The sequence below is a fragment of the Ailuropoda melanoleuca genome, chromosome 10 (genome assembly GCF_002007445.2).
Source record: "Ailuropoda melanoleuca isolate Jingjing chromosome 10, ASM200744v2, whole genome shotgun sequence".
NCBI lineage: Eukaryota > Metazoa > Chordata > Mammalia > Carnivora > Ursidae > Ailuropoda > Ailuropoda melanoleuca.
Window position 1 is genome coordinate 58,166,554 of NC_048227.1, and position 26,756 is coordinate 58,193,309.

At 39.0% G+C, this 26,756-nt stretch overlaps 1 protein-coding gene across 7 annotated transcripts in view; it reads left to right on the top strand.

The window, feature by feature from the left end:
- AFG1L (AFG1 like ATPase) overlaps window positions 1-26,756 on the top strand; it is a 231,016-nt gene that overhangs the window by 34,024 nt on the left and 170,236 nt on the right. For all 7 annotated transcript variants that reach the window (XM_034668945.1, XM_034668944.1, XM_034668942.1 and 4 more), the window contains one exon: window positions 16,343-16,566. In XM_034668945.1, coding sequence (XP_034524836.1) covers window positions 16,343-16,566 — 224 coding nt within the window. The remainder of the gene's footprint in view (window positions 1-16,342; window positions 16,567-26,756) is intronic.

Sequence of the window (26,756 nt, forward strand, 5' to 3'; positions counted from 1 at the left end):
ATTTCTTCTGAGTACCCTTCCTTAACTCCCTAGGCTAGGTTACTAGCTTTGGCTCTCTGATCTCCTAGCGTCCTCCTCCTTTACTACTTCCTACACTTCATTAGAGTTGTTGATCCACTTGTTTGTATCTCTCCCAGTGCACTGTCAGTATTCTGAGTGCAGTTACTGTGTCTTTCCAACTCACCCCCAATTGTATTAGAAGTTTTTAGCGCAAAGCTTTGCATTCTATAGATGCTTCATAAATATTTAGCTGCTGACTAAATTCAGTTCTTTTATTTCATAGGTTTTCAGTTGATTCTTTTCAGTCTAAGTAAGCTTTTGAACTTAAATGCACCTTAGTTAAATTTTATGTTGGGAGTTTCATCCAATTTTTGTAGCACATTAACATCCTGTTGAATCAGGATTGTTATCCAGCATTGATTTGTCTCCCAACTTTGTGTCCTCTTCATGTTTGAGGGCTAGGTCATTGTCTTATTTAGTGCCAAATATATTAATATTTTGTCATCAGAGCTCAAATAGGTATACATAAATTTGGTTTGTCAAAACCGTAAAAGCCAACAATGTGAAATATAAGGGCTTTCCGATTTATAGGGAGAGGAATTTTTTCACCCAGCTCTTCAGTTTGGGGCTTTTAATAGAAAAAGCTGCTGCTGGTGTGTTTTGGAAGTGCTGTTTCTTAACAGAGGCAGGCTGACCCTAGCGTGCAGGCAGGGCAGAGCTCTGGCAGGGCTTGAGGAGGATGGAGATCCAGGAGGAGAAGGGGTTGGTGGTTTCTCCAACAGGCTTGAGTACTTCAGATTAGAGGGCCTGAGAAAGGTTCCTGTTTTGAGTTTCTATTGCCTGGCTACGACAAGTGGGAGCACAGCCTTCGCTTACCGGTAGTATTATGGTTGTTTTAATGAGAGTGACATCGTGGTGGTTTGGGTCACTTAGCTTCAGATGCTGGCTTAGTCATTTACTTAAGTTTTCTAAACTTTTAAGTTATTTTAATTTCCTCATTTGTAAGGAATAACAATAGCTACCTCACATTTTTTTTGAGAGGAGATAAGTACAGAAAGTGCTGTGTGCTAAGCACGTAGTAGGCACTTCACAGTGTTAGTTTTCTTTATCTTTCAGAATTCTGTCACTCATGAATTTTCTTTTTTTTTCCCCCCACTCATGAATTTTCAAATGAATTCAAGTTTTACAAAGAAAACTTGAAGCTGTTAAAATGAACATAAAGCATATAGCTTTCTGGGTTATATAAATACCTCTTGTGGTCTGTTGATTTTGTGTAACTTTGATTATTCTACTGCAGTAAACATGCATACTGCCTTGAAGTGGTCAGGTTGATCACATTGTATTGGGTATTCTGGATATACAATTGTTCAGGAGTGAATAATGCAAAAAGATAGTTACCTTGGAAACTCTTTATATTTGTATGGTTGTGTGTCATGATGCATATCTTTAGTTCTTTCCTTTAATCATAGGGTATTTTTGAGCTGAGAAATCTTTATAGAAGGTTTTTGAACCGAACGCCACTTTACTAACAAGTTATGTGTAAAGTTTCTGCACGTTAAACCACATCTTTACTGATTTTGAGTATAAAGTTAGAGATAAGTTCTCAAAAAATATTTAACTTTGGGGTGCCTGGGTGGCTCAGTTGGTTAGGTGTCTGTCTTTGGCTCAGGTCATGATCCAAGGGTCCTGGGATTAAACCCTGTGTCAGGCTTCCTGCTCAGTGGGAAGCCTGCTTCTTCCTCTCCCTCTGCCTGCTGCTCCGCCTGATTGTGCTCTCTCTGTGTCAAATAAATGAAATGTTTAAAAAATATTTAATTTCAAGTATTAGAAAACCTTAAGGATGAAGCAGGCCTTTAAAATAACATTTTTTCTTAAATTTTTTATTTTAAGTAATATCTTCACCCAGTGTGGGACCTGAACCCATGACCCCAAGATGAAGAGTTATACGCTCCATGATGGAGCCATCCACGTGCCCCTTAATAACATTTCTTAATGGAAAAATGCTTACCTTCTGCTGAAATAACATCTTCAAAATATTCTCAACTATCTACCTATATATAGAATTAAAAATCCATTCCAATTTAAAGCACCAAAGATTACAAAGTTCATTTATTCCCTTTGCTATTATCACTCCAGCTCTATAGAAACTGTGTTAATACAGTTAAGCTTTATAACCTATGTATTAGTCAGGGTTCTCTAAAAAAAACACAACAAGTAGAATATATATACATTTAGAAAGAGAAAGAGATTTATTGTAAGGAATTGGTTCATATCCCTCTCTGCTTCAGTTTCTAATTATGGAGGCTGGTAAGTCCCAACATCTGCAGTCAGCAAGTTGGAGATCAAGAGTCCCAGGAGACTCAGTGGTGTAATTCCAGTCCAAGTCTGAAGGCCTGTGAACCAGGAAAGCGGATAGTGTAGCTTTAGTCTAAAGACTAGCAGGCTCAATGCCCAGGAAGAGCCTGTGTTTCAGTTGGAGAGCAAAGACAGGAGAAAACTGATGTCCCAGGTTAAAGGCAGACAGGAATCCTCTCTGACTCAGGGAGGGTCAGCCTTTTGTTCTATTTAGGCCTTCAGCTGATTGGACGAAGCCCATCCACATTAGGGAGAGCAGTTTGCTTTACTCAGTCTACTGATTCAAGGGTGCATCTCATCCAGAAATACTCTCATAGACACATCCAGAATGATGTTTGACCAAATGTAGGGGCATCTCATGGTCCGATCACCTCGACACATAAAGTTAACGATCACAACATATCATCAAGACTATGATTGTCCTCCATGTATCACCGTTTTCCCTCATGTTCTTAAGATGCTTGCAGTAGTCCAGGTATCCCCATTTGACAGATAAAAGTACAAAGGCAGGGGGCACCTGTGTGGTGCTGTCGGTTAAGCATCTGACTGTTGGTCTTGTGTCAGGTCCCACTCTCAGGGTTATGTAATTGAGCACCTCCACTGGGCTCCATGCTCACTGTAGAGTCTGCTTAAGACTGTCTCTCCCTCTCCTCCTATACAACCCCCCCCTCTGCACTCGCTCACATTCTTTCTCTCTGTCCCTCTAATAAATCTTTTAAAAAGTACAGAGGCAGGAACGAATGAGTTATTTTTCTGCCTTTTAAAGAGCACTGGGGGAAACTTTGGCAGAAGCTGACTTCTTCTTAGGGATCAGGCATCATTGGCTAGGACGGTGATCGCGTGCCCAGTCTGCCATGGAGAATATTACCTTGACTGAGAGTTGACTCCAGAGCCCATCCTGTCTCCCTGCTGCACCTGTGGGGACAGATGCTGGCTCTGCCACTATGTGACTGTGGGAACCCAGACAGATTATTTACTTAGCCCCTCTCTGCCTCAGTTTCTTCACCTTTAAGGATAATGGTAGTACCTATGTCATAGAGTGGTTATGAAGATTAAATGAGTTAATGTGTGTAAAGTACTTAGACAAGTACCTGGCACCTAATAAGTACTTAGTAAAAGTTAGCAGTTGTTGCTGCTATTATTGGCCACATGATCTTTGTCAGTTTACTTAACTTACAGTGCTAACTCTGGTCCAAATTATGGACATCTTTGAACTAGACTGTTGTTATAGTTACCTGACTGGTCTCTCTGCTTTTACTTAAAAAAAAAAAAAATATATATATATATATACATATATATGTATATATATATATATATATATGTATATATATACATATATATGTGTAATAACTTTATTGAGATATAACTCACATACCATACAATCCATCCATTTCTGTTTCTACTTTGCATTCCTACCATCTTATTTTCTATAGAAGTAATCTTTTAAAAAATCATGTCATGCTTTTGATCAAAACTTACTTGTTCTTAATCCTATTTGTAAGTCTACACTGTTTACCATGGTTTATAAAGACCCTAAATGATCTGGTCCTTGCTCTTCTTTCTAACTTCATCTTATAATATATTCTATTTTGTTCATGTAAATCAGCCACATAAACTTCTGTTTTCTCCCTCAAAAATGTAAAGCTTATTTCCATTTTCACTTGAGGGTTTTTGTTTTTGTTTTTTTAAAGATTTTATTTATTCATTTGACAAGAGAGACAGCCAGTGAGAGAGGGAACAGAAGCAGGGGGAGTGGGAGAGGAAGAAGCAGGCTCCCGGTGTAGGAGCCCGATGGCGGGCTTGATCCCAGAACCCCGAGATCACACCCTGAGCAGAAGGCAGACGCTTAACGACTGAGCCACCCAGGCGCCCCTCATTTGAGGGTTTTTGCCAGAGCTCTTCTCTCTGCCTGGGGTGTTCTCCCAGATCTTCCGCAGGCAGGGCCGACTCCTTTTGGCATTCAGGTGTCAACTTAAATGTCCCTTCCATAGGAAGGTTTTTACTTACGACTTTTAGGAGTCCCCAGTCATTCCCTAGCATTGTGCTTTTTAAACTTTAATGTGCATATGAAATGCCCAGGTATTTTGTTATACTGCACTTTTTGATTCAGACCCTGGTAGGGGGCTGAGATTCTGTTTTTCTCTTAAACTCCCTGGGGATGCCCATGCTGTGGTCAGAGACCCTAAGATATCACTTTTATTTTCATCAGTGTACTTGATCACTGTCTGTTCCTTTCTTTTTTTGTCTGTTTTTCCCCTTGAGTGAAGGCTCCACAAGGAAAGGAATTTGTTTTTAGTGTTTTTTTTTTCCACTGATAGTACCTCAGATATAGTTGGTTTTCAGCAAACAGTGAATGAACAAATTTATCCATGGATTTTTTAGTTATTGTATAATAGGATTATTATGAGGATTAATAAAAATAATTATGTCGTTACTTACCCTAGTCCCTGGCGCACAATGAGTGCTCAATAAGAGTGAGCTGCTATTAATAGATTTTCCTTCTAAAACTGTAAGTTTTAGCAATTCTTTAAAACAGTGGTTCTTAACCAGTTTTTGTTCACAAACTTGTTTGAAAATCTGAAGGAGGCTATAATATATTTAGAGATCTTGTCTCAGAAAAAATACACAATAACACATATACAACACATAATTTTCTTTTAATGGGCTTCCAGGCCTCTCCACCCCCACCACCATCATGGATCAGAAGTTAAGACCGTTTTAAAAAAAGAACTATGTGTTATATAACAACTTTTGTCAGGGCTATTGGTGACAATTTGCCTTTTTCTAATTTCTTTTATAATTGTGCTGTTCAGTTGCCTCTTCTTTTTGCATTATAGGCTACTATGTGCCATTAAGACAAGCATAACTGTAGTTTATTATTTATTAACGTAGTGATATTAGTTAAGTGGAGCATATTAACTTGTTGACTGCAGAACTTCAGAAGAATTTTTTTTCTTCCAAATTTCTGTCTTAAAATGAAAACTTAAGAATTGGTGGAGAAGAAACCCAGCTCTTGCTCAGTTCCAGTCCTTGGCAGCGCAGTTTGGGCCAAGACACAGATAGGGACAGGAGCCAGGTACCAGTGGGTATGTTGCAGTCCTGGAAGTAATTCTGCAAACTGCATTGATGAAGAGGGACCGATATTCAACCTACTTCCAGGTGAATCCAACAGAAGTGGTTTCCTAACTGAAATTGAACAAGAATACAAACCAGTAGATGAAAACAATGCTTTTTATTACAACTTCAGGCCTCTCAAGAGAAGTCTGCCCTCAGACACCCAGGACTTGGGCCAAGATGGACCAGAGAAGATGATTTTATTATGTAAGAGAGAGGGGTTCCCATCTTCATGCCAGGCAAGGCATTCGATGTATTTTATGTACCATAGTACATTTTGGAACAAAATATTTTGTGGAAATTTTAAAACATCTGAAAAAGAAGTTTGTTTTTTTATCTCCCATGAATTCTTTTTTTTTCTTTTTTTTTAAGATTTTATTTATTTTTTTGACAGAGAGACAGCCTGCACGAGAGGAAACAGAAGTAGGGGGAGTGGGAGAGGAAGAAGCAGGCTCCCAGTGGAGCAGGACTCAATCACACCCTGAGCCAAAGGCAGATACTTAAGGACTGAGCCACGCAGGCGCCCCTCCCCCATGAATTCTTCAAGCTTCCTTTACCTGTCCCATTGTCCTGGAAAATACCTGTTTCCTTTGTATCATATTCAACCAAAATCACTATGAAATTAACTAGACTGTCCATGTCTATAATATTGCTGTAAAGAATAAATTATACTGTTTTTAAAAAAAATTCAGTTTGAGAAGCAAATTGACAGTATTTTGGCAGCGTTTCATATCTCAGTCTTCAGAAACCTGACTCTAATTGTGAATTATAGATATGCTTCAATTCTTATGAAAAACCCAGATGCAACATGGGGTGAATTTATAGAGTGGGTATTTGACAAGTCCAGTGTGAAGTGCTCTAATGTTACCATTGCATGTGCTTGTAGAGCTGGTGGACATTGTTGAGAAGTATGATTGCTGTCACAATTAGAAACTTAGGACCCAAATTAAAGCACAGTTATGTTCTCAATACTTCATACGGTTTTATTTTTTTTCCTGGATATCTGTAAATTTTCAAATGTTACCCTATCAAAGCAGAACTATAACCAATGGAAAAAAATTGGGGGCTATCACTTTCCGTACTAATAGTGCCCCAACAAACAAACCTGGTTTACATTCCCAAAAACCGTGGCGTTTCTTTCTTTTTTTTTTTTATTTATTCGACAGAGATAGAGACAGCCAGGGAGAGAGGGAACACAAGCAGGGGGAGTGGGAGAGGAAGAAGCAGGCTCATAGCGGAAGAGCCTGATGTAGGGCTCGATCCCGTAACGCCGGGATCACGCCCTGAGCTGAAGGCAGACTTAACCGCTGTGCCACCCAGGTGCCGCACCATGGCGTTTTTTATAAGAAGGGGGGCACAAAGTGACAAGGGACAAGAAGGACAAAGATTCTTTGTATGCCCAGGGAAAGTGGCCTTTGATGCGAAAGTGTGGGGTTTGGAGCAAACAGTCCAGAAAGAATTCTTGAGACATCTTCAGTGCAAAAAGGCGGTTTTATTAAAGCACAGGGACAGGACTTGTGGGCAGAAAGAGCTGTGCTGGGGTCGTGAAGAGTGCCAGATTATATACTTTCAAGTTGGGAGGGGTTAGGGATATTGTAAGTCTCTAAGGAATTTGGAAGCAAGGTTTCCAGGACCTTGAGGGGTCCTTTATTACTGTCTAGTAAAACCTTAGTCATGAGACCCTTCAGATGTATATCAGTGGGCCATACGCTTGGCGGGTGATTGCTAACATATATCTTGGGAGGTAGAGATAAAGGAAGTTTCCAAAGGGATTTTTATTTCTTAAAGTAGACTTTTAGGATCCTGGAGGTCAGGATAACTTTAAGCTAAGATTGCCTTTTGCCTTTAGCAAACTATTAACATCAAGGCAGTTGAGTTCCTAGATGAAGGTCACACTGCCTGTTCTCAAGGACTTGTCAATGGGCTGTAAGTTATAAGGAAATTTAATTTTTTTTCTTTTGCCTTTGTTCCCCACATCAGCCTTATTACAGGAAGCAGAGAGGCTATGGTGGCAGACTAAGCAGATTTTCGGGGAAAAAGCTAAAACTACAAAGGAGATGGTGTTGTTGCCTGAATGTGTTGAGCCCAACTGCAGATCTAGACAGTGTTGGCCATTAAGACATTTTAAACCGGGAGGTGATTAAGACGAGAAAGGGTCAAGTGATCCAGTTCTAAGCTTCATCTCTTGTTTAATATGAAGACAATAAAATCTTGAGGTTATGTTCACTTCAAAAAAAAAAAAAAAGGAAATTGAAGTAATCACAAATGCAGTCAAAGGCTGGGGAAACTATTTTTTCTGGGGGTGGGTCTGTGCGGATAGAAATAATTGTCAAAATACTATCTAGGGAGTTATAATCGTTCAGACAGGAGGACATCATGATATTGACTAAGACAGCACATGGGCTATGGAGTTTAGTGGGATCTTCCTAAAACTTATTTAGGAGAAAGTAGTAAAATAAGGTACAAAATTGAGATATTAGACAGTACAGGCTTTATGGGCCTCTAAAATCTTCCATTTATGTTGTAGATCAGTGTGTGGATCTTCAGAATGGCATTTTCCCACTGTCCATTTGGAGTACAATAAGACAAATTAATACAAATCAAAATAATATGGCAGCAGCATCCCATAATTTGTGTACACTGATGTAGTAACAGATTTAATTTAGTGCAGCTTTTGAGAAGTCTTTTGTGTTTCAATTTATACAGCTGCTATCCAGGCCTAAGCTGGCCAATCTGTCAGCCTTGAGTGTCTTGTCTGACTGATTCTCTCTCTTTTTTAGACTTTTTTTTTTTCAAGATCAGTTTTAGATTCATAGCAAGATTGAGAGGAAGGTACAGAGATTTCCCATATTCTCCCTACTCCCCCTCCCCCACACATGCATGGATTCTCCTATTTTCAGTATCCCCCACCAGAGTGGTGCATTTGTTAGAACTGATGAACCTATGTGGACTCACTATAATTACCTAAAGTCCATGCCTTACATTTGGGTTCACTCTTGAACTATGGGTATATATGTATAATGAATGATGTGTATCCATTGTTACAGTATCATAGAGTATTTTCACTACCCTAAAAATCCTCTGTGCTCTGTCTGTTCCCTCCTTCCGACCTCCCCACCCTTTGTCTACTGCTGATCTTTTTACTGTTTCCGTAGTTTTGCCCCTTCCAGAATGTCATATAGTTAGAATGTCTGACCTTATGATATGCAGCTTTTTCAAATTGGCTCTTTCTCCATGTGTTTTCATGGCTTGATAGCTCATTTCTTTTTAGCACTGAATAATAATCCATTGTCTAGATATACCAATTTATTTGCCCATTTGCCTACTGAAGGATGTCTTGATGGCTTTCAAGTTTTGGAAATTATGAATACAGGTCCTATAAACATCTGGGTGCAGGGTTTTTTGTGGATTTAAGTTTTCAACTTCTTTGGGTAAATACCAGGGAGCAAGATTGCTAGATTATATAGTAACAGTATGCTTAGTTTTGTAAGAAACTGCCAAACTATCTTCCAAAGTGGTTTTACCATTTTGCATTCCCACCAGGAATGAATGAGAGTTCCTGTTGCTCCACATTCTGGTCAGCATTTGTTCATGCTCTGAATTTTGGCCATTCTAATAGGTGTATAATGGTGAGCCGTTATTGTTTTACTTTGCATTTCTCCAATGACATACAATGTAGAGATTTTTTCATACGCTTCTTTGCCATCTGTATATTTTCTTTGCTGAGGTGTCTGTTAAAGTCTTTGGCCCACTTTTTAAATTGGATTGTTTGTTATCTTGTTAGGAGTTTAAAGAGTTCTTTGTATATTTTGTACAGCAGTCCTTTATCAGATGGGTCTTTTGCAAATATTTTCTCCCATTCTGTATCTTGTCTTCTATGACACCATGGCATTGGCTTTCACAGAACAAAAGTTTTAAATTTTAATGAAGTTCAGCTTATCAATTATATTTTTCACAGATTGTTCCTTTGGTGTTGTATCTTAAAATGCATCACCATACACAAGATTATGTAGGTTTCTTCTGTGTCTTTTATGTTTCTCCTATGTTACCTTCTAGGAGTTTGATAGTTTTGTGTTTTACATTTAAGTCTATGATCCATTTTGAGTTGGAAGGGTCTAGGTCTTTTACATTTTTCTTCAGATTTCTTTTTTGACCCATATGTTAGAAGTGTATTATTTCATCTCTGTATTTTTTAGAAATTTCCTGTTATTTTTCTGCTACTGATTTCTAGTTAAATTCTGTTGTTTAGAGCAGACATTGTATGATTTCTTTTAACTTTGTTAAGATGTGTCTAATGGCCTGGAATGTGGTGTGTTTCGGTGAATGTTCTGTGTGCGCTTGAGAAGAATGTGTATTCCACTGTTGGATGAAGTACTCTATAAATGTCAGTTATAGCTAGTTGACTGTTAGGGTTGAGTTCAGTATGCCCTTACTGATTTTTCTGCCTGCTGGATCTGTCCATTTCTGCTAGGGGGATGTTAGAGTCTCCAACTATGATAGTGGATTCATCTATTTCTCTTTATATTTGTCAATTTTAGTATCCTGTAGTTTAGTTTGATATTCTGTTGTTAGGTGCACATACATTAAGGATTGATTCTTCTTGGAGAATTGATGCCTTCATCATTATGTAATGCCCTTCTTTATCTCTGATAACTTTTCTTTAAAGTCTGCTGTGTCTGAAATTAATACAGCTATGCCTACATTATTTAGTGTTAGCATGTATTTTTTTTGCCGTCCACTTACTGTTATTCCATATGTCTTTATATTTAAAGTGGGTTTCTTGTAGACAACATATAGTTGGGTCTTATGTGTTTTGATCCACTCTGACCATCTCTATCTCTCAGTTGATGCATTTATACCATTGATATTACAAAGTGATTATTGATTTAGTTGGATTAATATCTACCATGTTTGTTACTATTTTCTCTTTGTTGCCCTTGTTCTTCTTGTTTTTGTTCTCTTTTTCTCTGTTTTGTGGTTTTGAGTATTTTTGTATTTCATTTTCTCACCTTTCTTGGCATGTCAGTTATATTTCTTTTTACTTTTTTCAATATACATTTACAACGGATCCAAGTCCACTTTCAAATAACACTACACCACTTCAGGGGTAGCTTCAGAAATGTTTTTTCTTCCCTCTTAGATGGGAGAGGATGGTTGAGTGGGCTGCAGTTTAGTATTTCCTTTCTCCCACATGGAAGCCTAGAGTTGAGTGGAGTTGGGTATTTTCCGTTCCCCCGGGTCATTTGGGCTCTGATAAAACCTAGCAGGTTAGGTTCCTTAACTGTCTTCTCCCAAGGGCAGGCCTTGTTAGGAATAACAAAGTGTTCTGGTGTATTTTAAAATGATTTCTTGGGGCACCTGGCTGGCTCAGTTGGTGGAGCTTGTGACTCTTGATCTCAGGGTTGTGAGTTTGAGCCCCACATTGTGTGTGGAGATTACTTAAAAATAAAATCTTAGGGACTCCTGGGTGGCTCAATCCATTAAGTGTCTGCCTTCAGCTGAGGTCATGATCTCAGGGTCCTGGGGTCGAGTCCAGCATTAGGCTCCTTGCTCATCGGGGAGTCTGCTTCTTGCTCTGCCTGCTGCTCCTGCTGCTTGTGTGTGCTCTCTCTCTCTCTGACAAATAAATAAATAAAATCTTTATTAAAAAGATCTTAAAAAAAAAAAAAGGTTTCTTTTCCCCTCCCATGCCAGAAGCATAAGGGGATTTTCCCCATATTAACATTAAGAATTTGGTTGAACTCTTGTAGGTAAAATTCAGAAAAGAGTGAGGGCCCCTGTATGACTGCGTACCCCTGGAGTTTTTAACTCTGAGTTGTCCATATTGAGCTTCCAGCAATTTGTCAGCTAAGTTCACGTTTTCCTACCGGTTTCCACTTGTGAGTCTCTGCTCTTATAAGCCATTACTCTCTGTATTTGCCTGTCTTTCTCTTTAATCTTGGGGGCAGTGGTTTGCCCTGCATCCTCCCTTGTCTTACGGATCTGAGAAGAGATGTTGATTTTTCTGTCTGTTCAGCTTTACGTTGTTAGGGTGGAGTGGCAACTTTCAGGCTCCTTGCATGTGGAACTGAATAACCGCTGTTTCTCTTTTTATGTCTGCTGACTAGCTCAAGTGATGTCTTATCTTCAGTATGCCTTGGTTTTCTTTTTTTAAAAATGCAAATGAAGTATATACTACTAAATAAAGATGTTAGGCTAGCACAAAATAAAAGTAGAAGTAAAGAACGTTAAGCCTCTCTACAGGCAGATGCCAAGAGAAACAACGTACTTTGCCCACAGTCCTGATCTTTCTAATGACTAGTTTTAAAAATTAGGTATTTGAGGGGCGCCTGGGTAGCGCAGTCATTAGGTGGCTGCCTTCGGCTCAGGGCATGATCCTGGCATTCCGCGATCGAGTCCCACATCGGGCTCCTCCGCTGGGAGCCTGCTTCTTCCTCTCCCACTCCTCCTGCTTGTGTTCCCTCTCTCGCTGGCTCTCTCTCTGTCACATAAATAAATAAAATCTTTAAAAAAAATTAGGTATTTGACATGTAAAAATGAATATGAAGACTGAGGAATAGCTTCTGGATTTGGCAACAGTAGGTCTTGGGTGGGCTTGGCAGAAGCTATCTCAGGAGAAGCTTGACCACAGTGGGTTGAGAATTGAGCAGGATTTGAAGGAGTCACCAGAAAAAATAAAGGTAACTTTTTCAAGGGTTAGGCTGTGAAGGAAAGGAGGTAGAGCAGATGTCTCATGACTGTGGGGTCAAGGAGGTTTTTTTATTATAATTTTAAGATAGGAAGGGGTTGAGTTGGTATGAAAAAGCAGGTAGAGAGGGGAAGGTTGATGATATAATACAGGGCTGGTTAGTGAAGAGAATGACATCTCTGAAAAGGTAGGAAGAGAGAGGATTCAAGATTATTTTTAATAAGCACCAATTGTATACCAGGCACTGTTCACTGGGGGATACAGCACTGAACAAAGCAGACAAAAATTCCTGTCCTCAAAGAACGTATACTCTGGGGAAAACAAACATCCACTCTGGTGGGGACAGACAAAAAACAAAAAGGTAAATAAGTATAATATATGGCATTTAATATAGCTAGATCTAGCGGTTCTTGGCAGATATATATGTCATATATATGTAAGTATATATAGTAAAATATATATTAAAAATACCGGACTATATCATGCATAGTTGTGTTTTTTTTTTTAACGATTTCATACTCTTACTCTTTTTTTTTTTTTTAAAAATTTTATTTATTTATTCGACAGAGATAGAGACAGCCAGTGAGAGAGGGAACACAAGCAGGGGGAGTGGGAGAGGAAGAAGCAGGCTCATAGCAGAAGAGGCCTGATGTGGGGCTCGATCCCATAACGCCGGGATCACGCCCTGAGCTAAAGGCAGATGCTTAACCGCTGTGCCACCCAGGCGCCCCTCTTACTAACTCTCTTATTTCATGAAATTTGTTTTTCAGTTGTATATATGTGTGTGAATATTGGGCCGTGATATTCAGGAAAATTCGAAAGCCACTGATTAGAGGACAAGAAAGCTTTAATATCCTTGCTGGAATGAGTGATAATTCCTAGGCTAAGGAAAGAGAAAAGGATGGGGTAAATACAGGCGAGTTTGGAGGTTTGGTGGTAGGGAGCTGAGTGACTTTGAAGGATGGTGAGATTTTTGTGAGGGAGAAATTAAGCTGGCAGAGATTGGAAGAGGAGGACGTCCAAGTCAGGGAATCTGCATGAACAAAGGCATGACTATGAAATGAAGTAATTGAAAGTGTTTGGGACACAGTAAGTAATCTACTTAACTAGAGGGCAACTCACATTATTGAATCTACCTTTGCATTTTCCAGTCTAACTAGCTTCCTGACATTTCTGCTATTGCCCATCCTGATTTGGGCCTTGATTATTTCCAACTTAGAATAGTTTCATGACCAGTTTCTCTGTATCCAAATTCATTTTACTTGCTAATGCCAGTTAATCTTGATACATTACTGCTACAATTTTTTCCCTGCCCTCCCCACTTAAAATAATAATAGAAAACCCTGATATTCTCTATTACCCCATTACACATTACATGTGGTAGACAATCATTTCTTGTATGAGTGACTACTTTCTGGAGAGTAGAAGGAGAGTGGTCTAGAAATGCAGGCTGGGGCCCTATTACAACTATCTTGAACCCAAGAATGAGGACACTGTTTTTGGGGATCCCCAAAACTACCTCCAGGTTTGATGATTTGATAGGGGGATTCACAAGACTTAGCATATAGTTGTACTCATGGCTATGATTTATTACAGCAAAAAAATACAATAAACACAGTCAGCCAAAGGGAAGGCATGTGGGGCAAAGTCTGGAAGAAATTAGGTGCAAGCTTCCAAGAGTCTTCTAGTAGAATCACATAAGAAATACTTAATTTTTCCAGCAATGAACTGTGACAACAGATGTGAAATGTTATCTATTAGGGAAGCTCATTAGAGGGTGGTGGGGGGTGGTGATGGTCACATAGCTACTCTTTGCATAGCATGTACCAAAATTCTGCCTGCATAGAAGGAAACTAGGTGTTCAGCATAAACCACGTAGCTTATACATGGTACAAACAGTTTAGGCACAACTATGCATGATATACTCTGGTATTTTTAATATATATTTTACTATATATACTTACATATATATGACGTATATATCTGCCAAGAACCACTAGATTTAGTTATATTAAATGCCATATATTATACTCTTAACATTTCTGGGAATGGTGGGAGCCCTCTTGGAATCCAAGTTCCCAGCCAAGAGCCCACCTTGCAAGCAGATCTTTCTAAGGACAGTAATCTCAGGCCTGCTGTGCTGACTCTTTTCTGTACCGTTTGTACTTCATGTGCTTCTGTCCAGTGGAAACGTGGCTTCAGGGGCTTCTTTGGAAATGGGGGTGGTACAGTTTTAGAAATGAAGGAGATGTGAAGAGGGTGGGATTTTGTGCCCCTCTCCCATTTTTCTCTAATAAATTGAGGATTGCATAGAAGGTTTTGTACGTAAAAGAAAGAAAGAAAAAAAAAGGTGCTGCTGTTAAAATTGTGTTTGATGTTTGAAAACCACTCCTTTAAACAGTGAGATTAATTTTAAGAAAAATATTAATAAAATCACAGTTTGGATTTTAGCAAGATCATCTCTGTAGTTAATGGAAGATATTTTCCAGATTGTTAGTGGTAAAGTTGGAGCAGTGGAGGTGATCAGAGGCAGGGAGGCCACACCAGAGATATGAGAGCCCCAGCTAGGGTGGTAGCCTGAGGAAGACTGGGAGGGGATGGATTAGAGTATTTGCTCTACAGAGTGAGTAGTATTGATGGATGATTGGCTGAGGACCTGGTTGAAGAGCAAGATAGAAGTTTATTCTTTTACATAAAAATCTGGTAGGTGCCCCAGGGCTGGTTTGGCAGCTCAGCATTGCTGGAGAACTTCGCTCTGCTTTGCTCAGCATTCTGTGGGCCTCTCCTTGCCAGGTTGGCTCCTCCAGCTACAGGTGTCACATCCCATTGGTTGGAACTGGTAATATGGCTGTGCCTGGCTGCTTGAGAGGCCAGAAATGGGCTATTTAACTGGGCAGCCTTGTAACCAGCTAAAACTTCTATTCAGAAAGGAAGAACAGCTATTAGAAGACAGCCCTGCCCTCTCCCCAACACTTATGGTTTATTTAGGATTTTCTTTCCTTTCTTGGGAAAAAGATGGAAATAACATTGACTATTAATTTTTTCCCCAGAGTACATAATTTTTATATTACTGAAACAAAGGAAACATGGTATTCAATGAAACATGGATAATACTGGCAATGTATCTTTGCAAAATCTTTGACTCAAAGAAGGGTGCCAGCCCTGCCTGAAAAATATGCCAGTTTGCTGCTACTTATTGTTGCTTCTAAAAAGTACAGAGAGAGTCAATAATGTTATTATAACTTTGTATGGTGATAGGTGGTAACTACACTTACTGTGGTGAGTATTGTGTAAGGTAAAGAATTGTTAAATCGCTGTGTTGTCCACTCGAAACTAATATAACATTGTATATCAAATATACTTATATAAAAGAATAAATAAAATAAGAATAGAAGGGAGTTTCTTGCTCATTGCACCTGGCCCAGATAAGGAATTGAGTTATGATTGATCTTGCCATGGCCAATCATTTCTTTCCCAGGAGAGGCTAAAAAAAGGATCAGAAAACCTCACTGCTTTGAAACAGACACTCTGTTGTGTTTCAAGTCTTTGTGTTAAACTTAAAAGTTATGGAAAAGGAAAGGAGTCTTACAAGCATTGAAATCAATGTGATATCTGAATGCTGTGTGGTTTTGGATAGGGAGTAAAGGGGCAGTAGAAAACCCTTTGTGACTAGTCTCTGTCTCTGCTTTGGTACTCAAGAACCAGAATTAGGTTTAACTCAAAGGTGCCAGCACTGCTGTAGGGAAGGATCTGATGAATCCAGGTGGCCCATTTAATGGAGTGGGGGCAAAGTAGAGACTCTATGGCAGGTTAGGTTTTCCAGAAGAGGAGTTACAATGATAGCTTATGGGTTTGGGGTTTACTCTCCTTTATTAAAATGAGGTGGTTATATTCATTGAACAAAATGTATTTTATCTTTTTATTTGTATTTTTTTAAGTAGGCTTCATGCCCAAGGTGGGGCTTGAACTCATGACCCTGAGATTGAGTCTCACGCTCTACCAACTGAGCCAACCAGGTGCCCCAAAATGTGTTTTATTTTTATCAAAATGAGATTTATAATAACTGTTCACATATATATACTTGTAATTGAAAGGTTTTAATGTGACCATTAAGAAATATGTGGAGTACTATGAAATATCTTCATTTAAGAAAGTCTAAAATTTTATATGTATTTTTATTTATAGCCTATACAGTCCAGACACCTGAGATTACATCTCCAACTGTGGCTGCAGAGTTTTATTCAAAAGCTTTGGCTGTTTGCCATGGACCACTGGACCATTATGACTTTCTGATCAAAGCTCATGAGCTAAAGGATGATGAGCATCAAAGAAGAGTCATACGGTGTTTGCAGAAATTACACGAGGACCTTAAAGGATACAGTATAGAGGCAGGAGGCCTTTTTTCAAAGGTGAGTTTTGTGTGATATTAAAGATGGACCAGCTTAAAGTAAGCATTTATAAAATGGATTAAATGCAGTCAGTACAATCATGAAACTGCTTGAAATTTCTAACCAGTTCCTTTTTTTTTTTTTTTAAGATTTTATTTATTTATTAGAGCACAAGCAGGTGAAAGAGGCTGAGCGGGGAGCCTAACACAGAGTTCGATCCCAGGATGCTGAGATCATGACCTGAGCTGAAGGCAGATGCCTAACCCACTGAGCCACCCAGGCGCCACCCCCCCATTGGTTCCTTTAAACAAGCTTTGTTGGATCCCTATTCCTTACCTCTTGGTACTCCATACCTTTGGGGGGATTCAAATAGCTTCATATTTAGGTAATGATTGATGCTGTCTAGTCGAAATGAAAATTGTACAATTTAAAAATTTCCCTTCCCTCTAGCTCAGGTCTGTCCCAGGATCAGTCCCAGGATCAGCCGTGCAGAAGGTGGAGTGATTTGTTCTTCCCCTTTCCCTCCTCCTCCTGTGTCTGCTTGCCTGGCTTCTCTAAGGTCAGGATGAGAGGATGGAAGTTAAGAGCAAAACAGCAAAGTCTTAAGTGAACAGTTAAGGGCCTTTTGTATGGTAGGCACTGACATGCTAGTGCTTTTTTGAGAGGCACACTGGTGGGTTCTTTTGGACTCCCGTGGGGACTTCCCCACTGCTCCGCTTTTGGACCTCTTATGACTCTGAACACCTTCCACCACTGCATTCTGCTGGTCCCCCTTTGTCTTCTTGGGTGGGCTCCTGTCAGGACAGCTGTACACAGTACACCTTTTATGGTGTCTACGAAGGCCACAGGAAGAGTAACATCTCCTTTCTCCAGTCCCTACTCTAGCTTCAGTCAGCCTCCTGGAGACCTATGGCAAGTTCTTCCACGGACACTTCCATAGCCTGCTTTGGTAACTGCCTGTGATTTCCTCACCTAAACAAGCATCCTGCTGGAGAGGGGGATGCCCATCTCGTCATACACTCAATCCTAATCTCTTTGGTTGCTTTCCTTGGGGAAGGCACCTGCTTTTGGCATGAGGTTTATCTGCGGGAGATACTACAACATTCCTTACTTAGCTAACAGCTTTCTACCTTGATTATTTTCTTCATTTCCACTTTGGTTTTAGGGCTGTTTCTGCCTCTTTTTTTTTTTTCTTAAAGTAATTCCTGCATGGATATAACTAATATGTCTTTTTAGAATGTAGGGGAACTTGTTTCTCTTTGTCCTTAGCTTTGAGCTTTTGCTGAAATTCTGAGACAACAGGAAAACTCCCATTCCTTATCCCATTATAGAAGCTGTTGTCATCAGCAGTGTCCTCTTCAAATTATGAGGGATATTAATAGTAAGAAGAGTTAGAATATGGTTCAACCAAAGAAACTAGTTTTCCTTTAATTGACTGGCCAACCATCCTCCCCACATACAAATATGCTATTATTATGAGGTCTTTAGAGGAAAGGTAATATATAACATATGTTAGTAGTGCTTGATTTAAATACTCTAATCAAAGTAATTTTACTTTTTTAAAAGCACTTTAGCATATACTTACATAGTTTTATTTTTATAGAAAGAAAAATGTGGCCATTGCGTTAACATCTTTTGGTTAAATGGACTAGGGATTCATTTTTAGGTTACAGAAAGAAATGGAGATTTAGAATAAGACTGCACATGCAAATAACAGTGGAGGGCATCTCAGTTATACAGCCAGGCCTCCCGAGCCAGAGCCTGAGGCTTTGCATCAGTGGTTTTGAGAGTCACAGGTACCTGCTAATTTTCACGCCAGTGCTCTGCCATTCATGTAATTGGCTTACTCTGTTTTTCCTTCCCCCACGTCTGTTTCCACTTCAGTTTGTCCTACCAGTTTATTAATTCTCTTCCCATATCTGTGGTTTAAATTCCCCAGTAAGAATCTGATAGGAAACCCAACCACTTTATCCCTGTTTGAGCAGAGCTTTCATACCAGGTTTTTTGGAGGCCACTAGCCAGTGTAAAGATCAGATCTCTGCGTAAGCAGAGATACTCATACTCTCATGAGTATGCTGGTTCCGTCCGAAGTAGACTGTGAGTGTGGTGGCCCCTGTGATTGGCTGCTCTAGCATAATGGTTATAGGAACTAATAAGGAATTATTCCTTTTGATGGCCTTTCTTCATCTTCCAGTATTTCCAAAAGTTTATAGGCGAATAAAGAACTAAAAAGTTTAGAAAATGTAAACTGCTTATGTGCTGTGTACCTAATTATAGTTTGTAATACAGATGGTCTTCCAAATAAAATATTGGCTTGGTTATGTGTCACAGCCAGGAAGCAGGATGCTTTACTTAACTGGGTTTTTGGTTATCTGAGAGTGAAATTGCCTTCATGAATTTTCTGTTTTGTTCTCTTTCTAGTCCTCTCCCTTCTAGAAATACAGTCCTTTTTTTCCCCTCCTCCCCACCCTGTATCATCCCTAGGGCTCATCTTACTGTGACCGGTGAACTCATATTCAGTGAAAAGTATCCTTTAATCAATAATGTATCTGGTTGCCAATTCAACAACATGTTTTTTGTTTTTTTCCTTTAAAATAATTGTTTGGCTCTTCCCAGGGGTATTCTCCCACTTCCTCCTTTGATTTCTGAATTGGCAATGATGGGTCTGCCTGGTTAATTGACAGTTATTTAGCAGTAAGTAAATGTAATATTTCCTACCTACAGTCCCTGGTTTTAATGTGTAGCTGTAAGCTTATATAAGTAAGAGATTTGACATCTTCTGTAGTTTTTAATGTGTCTAATGAAAGCTTATATTTGTTTAATCCTAACGCGTATGTGAATAAGTCTTCTGTAGATAGATCAGCATTTCTTTGTGGTAGTATTTGTTCTGTAGTTTCTTTTTTTTTTTTTTTTTTTTTTTTTTTTTTTTTAATTTTTTTTTTTTTTTNTAATGTGTCTAATGAAAGCTTATATTTGTTTAATCCTAACGCGTATGTGAATAAGTCTTCTGTAGATAGATCAGCATTTCTTTGTGGTAGTATTTGTTCTGTAGTTTTTTTTTTTTTTTTTTTTTTTTTTTTTTTAAGATTTTATTTATTTATTTGACAGAGAGAGACAGCCAGCGAGAGAGGGAACACAAGTGTTGCAGGGGGAGTGGGAGAGGAAGAAGCAGGCTCACAGCAGAGGAGCCTGATGTGGGGCTCGATCCCAGAACGCCGGGATCACGCCCTGAGCCGAAGGCAGACGCTTAACCGCTCTGCCACCCAGGCGCCCCTGTTCTGTAGTTTCTTAAACTTGCCAAATCTTTAACATTGAAAAAGACCCAAACATCTAATGTAATCTGAGTAAAACATATATAAGAGCTTTAGTTTTTGTTTATTCATTTGTTTTTTAAGGAGGTAGAAGTTTTGAATAGAGGAGGGGAAAGGGGTCCTTTGCCCTCACAGGCATGGACAGTCTGACCTGTTTGCTGTTAGAACTTCAGACCACACCAGGGAGCCACCCTGGCTGGAGACCTTCAGTTGTCTGAGGAGTACTTGGGTTAGACTGCTGGAAGGATGAAAAGGGAAAGGAGAGGGAAGGAAGAATCCCTCCCAAGGGCAAGAGGGGAAATCCCTCACCCTTTTGGGCAAGGGCAGTCTAGCTGGTGCCTCCTGGGGCTTTGGATCCTCATCTAGGAGTAACCTCTGCCAGGAGGTGGAGGCACAGAGTCTCCCCATATGGGCCACCAAATGTGGTGTCTCTCCCGATCAGTTGGCAGTCCCCAAATATGGGGCAAGCAATCAGGTGGATACCAGCAGTGTGGGTGGTGAAAGAAGTCAACCCAGGCAGAACAAAGAAAATAGAAGTTTATTGAATACATTGCAAGGGAGTGGCAGGCAGCATAGCAAAGCACAGACTGTCTGCCTAAAAGCTTTAGTTTTTGAAGATTATAAAGACACCAAAGACCCTTTTTTTCCCGCAAGTTTTTATTTAAATTCCAGTTAGTTAACATACAGTATAATATTAGTTTCAGGTGTAGAATTTAGTGATTGAACACTTACATGCAATACCTGGTGCTCATCACGAGTGCCCTCCTTAATCCCCATCTCCTGTTTAACTCATCACCCCTCTCCCTCTCCTTTGGTAACCATCAGATTGTTCTCTATAGTTAAGAGTCTGTTTCTTGCTTTGCCTTTTTATTCCCCCTATGTTCTTTTGTTTCTTGAATTCCACATATGAGTAAAATCATATGGTATTTGTCTTTCTCTGACTTATTCTGCTTAGCATTATACTCTCTAGCTCCATCCATGTCATTGCAAATGGCAAGATTTCATTCTTTTTTATGTTTTAGTAATATTCCATTACACACACACACACACACAAACACAAACACACCACTGTTCTTTACCCATTCATCAGTCGCTGGACATTTGGGCTCTTTCCATAATTTGGCTATTGTTGATAATCTTGCTGTAAACATTAGGGTGCATGTATCCCTTTGGAGTAGTGTTGTTGGGTAAATACCTAGTAGTGCTATTGCTGGATTATAGGGTAGTTCTGTTTTTAACTTTTTGAGGAACCTCCATACTGTTTTCCAGAATGGCTGCACCAATTTGCATTCCCACCAACAGTGTAAGAGGATTCCCTTTCTCCACATCCTCACCAACACTTGTTGTTTCCTGTGTTGTTAATTTTAGCCATTCTGACAGGTGTGAGGTGATATCTCATTGTAGTGTTGATTTGTATTTCCCTGATGATGAATGATGTGGAACATCTTTCCATGTGTCTGTTGGCCATCTGGATGTCTTTGGAAAAATGTCTGTTCATGTCTTCTGCCCATTTTAAACTGGGTTATTTGTTCTTTGGGTGTTGAGTTTGATATGTTCGTCATATATTTTGGATACCAACCCTTTATTGGATATGTTATTTGAAAATATCTTCTCCCATTCTGTAGGTTGCCTTTTAGTTTTGTTGATGGTTTCTTTCACTGTGCAGAAGCTTTTTATTTTTATGAAGTCCTAATAGTTTATTTTTGCTTTTGTTTCCCTTACCTTGGGAGACATATCTCATAAGAAATGTCAAAGAGGTTACTGCCTCTGTTCTCCTCTAGGATTTTACTGCTTTCCTGTCTCACATTTAGGTCTTTCATCCATTTTGAATTTATTTTTGTTTATGGTGTAAGAGGTCCAGTTTCATTCTTTAGCATGTAGCTGTCCAGTTTTCCCAAAACCATTTGTTGAAGAGACTATCTTTAAAAGAGACTGGATATTCTTTCCTGTTTTGTCAAAGATTAATTGACGATATAGTTGTGAGACCTATTTCTTCTAAAAATAAACACTGATATGCTGAGTATTGGAGAAGGAAAATTCAGGCTACTAGGTTGTTTTAGTGAAGGAGAAGTTTATTTTTAGATTTGTTGATTTTGGAAAGTAAGATTTATGATTTTAGTTTTTTTCTCAGCTTATTGAGAAATTATAGTTCAAGGGATAAAATGTGATAATTTGATACTCATGTATTGCAAAATGATTACCACAATAAGGTTAGTTAATAATCTCCATCCTCTTACATAATTACCTTTTTTTCTTTTTGGTGTGGTAAAAACATTTAAGATCTATCTTAACTACTTTTGAGTATATAATACAGTATTAAAATTTTTTTTTATTTAAATTCAATTTAATTAACATTTAGTGTATTAGTTTCAGAGGTAGAATTTAGAGATTCATCATTTGCATATAACACCCAGTGCTCATTCCATCAAGTGCCCTCCTTAATGCCCATCACCCCATCTCCTCCCCTCCAGCAACACTCAGTTTGTTTCCTATGATTAAAAGTCTCTTATGGTTTGTCTCCCTCTCTGTCTGTCTTATTTTTCCTTTCCTTTCCCTATATTTATCAGTTGTGTTTCTTAAATTCCACATATGAATGAAATCATGATATTTGTCTTTCTCTGACTGACTTATTTCACTTAGCATAATACCCTCTAATTCCATTCATGTCATTGCAAATGGCAAGATTTCATTCTTTTCGATGGCTGAGTAATATTCCTCTGTGTGTGTGTGTGTGTGTGTGTGTGTGTGTGTGTCTTTATCCATTCGTCTGTTGATGGACATCTGGGCTCTTTCTATCCATATTTTGGCTATTGTGGACATTGCTGCTATAAATATTGGGATACATGTGCCCCTCGAATCACTATGTTTGTATCCTTTGGATAAATACCTAACAGTGCGATTGCTGAGTCATGGGGCACCTCTATTTTCAACTTTTTGAGGAATCTCCATGCTGTTTGTAATACAGTTTTGTTAATTTTATTATTTTTTAAATTTTATTTATTAGAGAGAAGGAGCGGTGGGGAGGGGCAGAGGGAGCAGGAAGCCTGATGTGGGCCTCAGTCCCAGGACCCAGAGATCATGACCTGAGCAGAAGGCAGCTGCTTAACCAATTGACCCACCTACGTGCCCCACAGTATTGTTAATTTTAGTCCCCATGCTGTGCATTAGATCCCCAGAACTTATTCATCCTATAGCTGGCAGTTTATATTCTTTGACCAGTATCCTGCCATTGCCCCCAGGCCCCAGTAACCACCATTCCACAAATTTGGCTTTTTTAGAATTCTGCATATAAGTGAGAAAATACAGCATTTGTCTTTGTCTGACATATTTCACTTAACAATATGGGCATTTTTATGTGTGTGGTTTTTTTCTTTTAATGTAAGCTTTATGCCCAATGTAGGGCTCAAACTCATGATCCCGAGATCAAGAGTCACATGGTCTACTGGCTGAGCCATTTAAGGGCTCTTGGGCATTTTTTTTTTTTTAAAGATTTATTTATTTAAGAGAGAGATTGCATGAGTGCACACAAGTGGGAGGGGCAGAGGATGAAGGAGAGAGCATCTCAAGCAGACTCTGTGCTGAGTATGGAGCCTGACACAGAGCTCAGTCTCAACTCTGAGCAGAAACCAGGGTCAGGCGCTTAACTGACTGAGCCACCCAGGTGCCTCTTGTGCATTTGTTTTTAATGCAGATATTTAAACATTGATTATAGTGAATGTTTTTTTTTTCATTGTACTTCTAAGAAACTTGCTGTAAGGCCACACTATAATATAAAAAGCACTTTCACAAAAATGTCTAAATTATTGATGAGAATAAAACTGGTGGCAGTCTATTAGGTTGCTTTTCCCCTACCTGTATAACAGTGTTTTCTCTAATAAAAATTTGAAGAAGTTTTGAGCAGATGACCATGCTTTAGAAGCAACAAACTCTGAGGAATGAGCATTTCTGAACACTTTACCTTTGTTATCAGATAAAACTTAAAACCAGGTTAATCTAACACATGTAATGTATGCATAATTGTTATTGTGCTGTGAGGTAATTAGGCATAACTGGTAAGTAGTTCATGTAAATCATTATAATTAGAATTACTTTCACACAGTCAAATCAAGCGTTTCTAGAGTCAGGGAGGGAGAGAATTAGAGTGTGGAGCTACTCTGCAAGTCTGTTTCCATTAATCAGGACTATACAGGCAGCCAGGTTTTTCCATCTCTTGGGAGGCAACATCATAGCCCAAGAGACTTGGGAATAGGAGTGGAAGGCATTGTATTCCTTTCCTTTTCCTCCTGCTCTCTACAATATAATTTTCAGTTTTTCCCTAATGAGAAATTATTTCCAACTTCCTTTTACATCCTATCATCTTTTATTTGGATAGTTCTCCTTACCCTCCCCAAAACGATGTGTGTATCACATAGAAAAGACCTGCCCTGCCTTTAAAGCCAGCTAATCTAAGGTCTTGATGCTTTCCTTGTTCTGGCTTCTAGCACCTGGAGGCTATGAACGGGATACCTGGAATGCTAGCTGTGGCCTTCTAGGAGATGTGGGAGGCCTAGTCTAAATCCCTTTAGTTGTTAATCCAAAACTAAGCTATTTGTTGTTTTTCCTCAGTTCTTCCCTTCTCTCTTCCACCTAAGGGACTGAGCACTTCCTCTCTCCATTCCTTCTTAGAACTGGAATTTCCCATAGGTAAAGTAGGTTGAGCAGCATGATTTGGGTAAAGTTTCCCTGATCCCTTTATCCATTAGAAAATCATAAATAGGGGCGCCTGGGTGGCAGAGCGGTTGAGCGTCTGCCTTCGGCTCAGGGCGTGATCCCGGCGTTATGGGATCGAGCCCCACGTCAGGCTCCTCTGCTATGAGCCTGCTTCTTCCTCTCCCACTCCCCCTGCTTGTGTTCCCTCTCTCGCTGGCTGTCTCTGTCTCTGTCTTATAAATAAATAAAAAATCTTTAAAAAAAAAAAAAAAGAAAATCATAAATAATGTTGAATACAAAATGGACAATATGTATAGCTACAGTTTTATTAAAGACCAGGATTTTTTAAAAATTTATTTAAGTATCTGTATCTAATGAGATCAAGAGTCACATGCTCCACCAACTGAGCCACCCGGGCACCTCAAGACTAGGAGTATTTTTAAATGAATGTTTCTTATATCAGATTTTTATGACAACTGAAACAAAAGCATTATGTCCTAACCTAATGATGGCATTGTCTGTAAGAAGTGAGATCAGGAGTCAAACTACATTGTTTTTTGAGAACTAACACATCCCAGACTCATTTAAAGTCTGAAATTTGAGAAACAGAGTGTAATAGGCCTATTTGCATCCCCAGAATAATTAACCAATGTATTCAATTACATTTTAAGTTTTGTCATAATTCCTAAGGTGAAATTATGCCATCAACATAGATGAGAATATCTTTAGTAAGTCTTTTGAAGTGAATTTAAAGGAAGGGCTATAGCCCTATTTCATAATGTTTAGGATTGGAATTTTTTCTGTCTTATCAACCAAAGCTGACTACTTTGGTTATGAAAGCAAAATTATATAGAGGCATCCATACTATGGAATCTGTGCTGAGATTATAGTCAGATCTTTACATCAGGGGTTGGTAAATATTTTCTTTAAAGGACCATATGGGAAACCTTTTAGGCTTAGGGGGCAATATGATCTCTGTCCCAACTACTCAGTTCTACCATTGTAGTCAAAGGAGCCACAGAAATACATAAATAAATGTACTCCAGCAAATACTTATTTACAAAAACAGGTGTCAAGCTGAGTTTGGCCCACAGGCCTTGATTTGCTGACTCCTGCTGTAGGTAACTGCTGTCTGACCAGATTTTGAAGGCTATTGGGAGACCATTAATTATATTCATGACCCTATTTGAACTGTACCTAGTCTTAGTCTAGCTTTCCAATCTAATTTCCCATTACTTGTCTTTATATATCCCTGCCTCTAGTCAATAGAACCACTCAGTGTTCCATTATATAGACAGACAAATAAGACAAAGTAGAAAGTTTGGAACTTGCATGAAAACTTGGTACACCATTAAAGTGGCACTGAAAATCAGTGGGGAAAAAGATGGTCTAGTCAATAAATAGGGATGAGACAACTGATTATGTGAAAGTAAAATAAAATTACGTACTTTTTTCTCTAAACATAAACATAAATTACTTAGAATTAATGTCCTGTACTTACATTTCTTGAAGAAAATATAGAGGAGAATCTTTATGAACCTGGGAAAACGAAGAATTTCTTATACAAGATATGAAAGCCTAGGGGTGCCTGGGTGGTTCAGTTGGCTAAGCATCTGACTCTTGATTTTGGCTCAGGTCATGATCTCAGGGTTGTGGGATCGAGTCCCACGTTGGGCTCCACGCTTAGTGTAGAGTCTGCTTGTTGCTCTTTCTCTGTTCCTCTCCCAGCTTCTGCTCGCTCACTCACTTGCTCTCTCTCTCTCTCAAAAAAAAAGAAAAGATATGAAAGCCTAAATTATAAAGGTAAAGATGGATACATGTGGTTATACTAAAATTGAAAACTTCTAGCCAAGAAAAAGCATCATAGGAAAAGTGAAAAGGTAGAACTGGGAGAAAATAATTGCATCAAAAATAATTGACTATGGATTGTTATCTGGAATGTGTAAAGAACTATCAAAAATAGAAAAAAAAAAACAAACCCGGTAGAAGAGTGGCTGAAGAGTCTGTTTTGGGATAATTACTAGCAGATGCCACAAAAATGGATAAATAAATCAGAATGTATTTCTAAAATGGAATGTTGCATAGCATGGGATGATTTCAAAATCAGGTTTGTTAACTCCGAGGAAATAGGACGCAAAGGGAGACTTCAGCTGTATCTAATGTTTTACTACTTAAATTTTGGAATCAGTATGTCAAAATCAAAAGATTTGA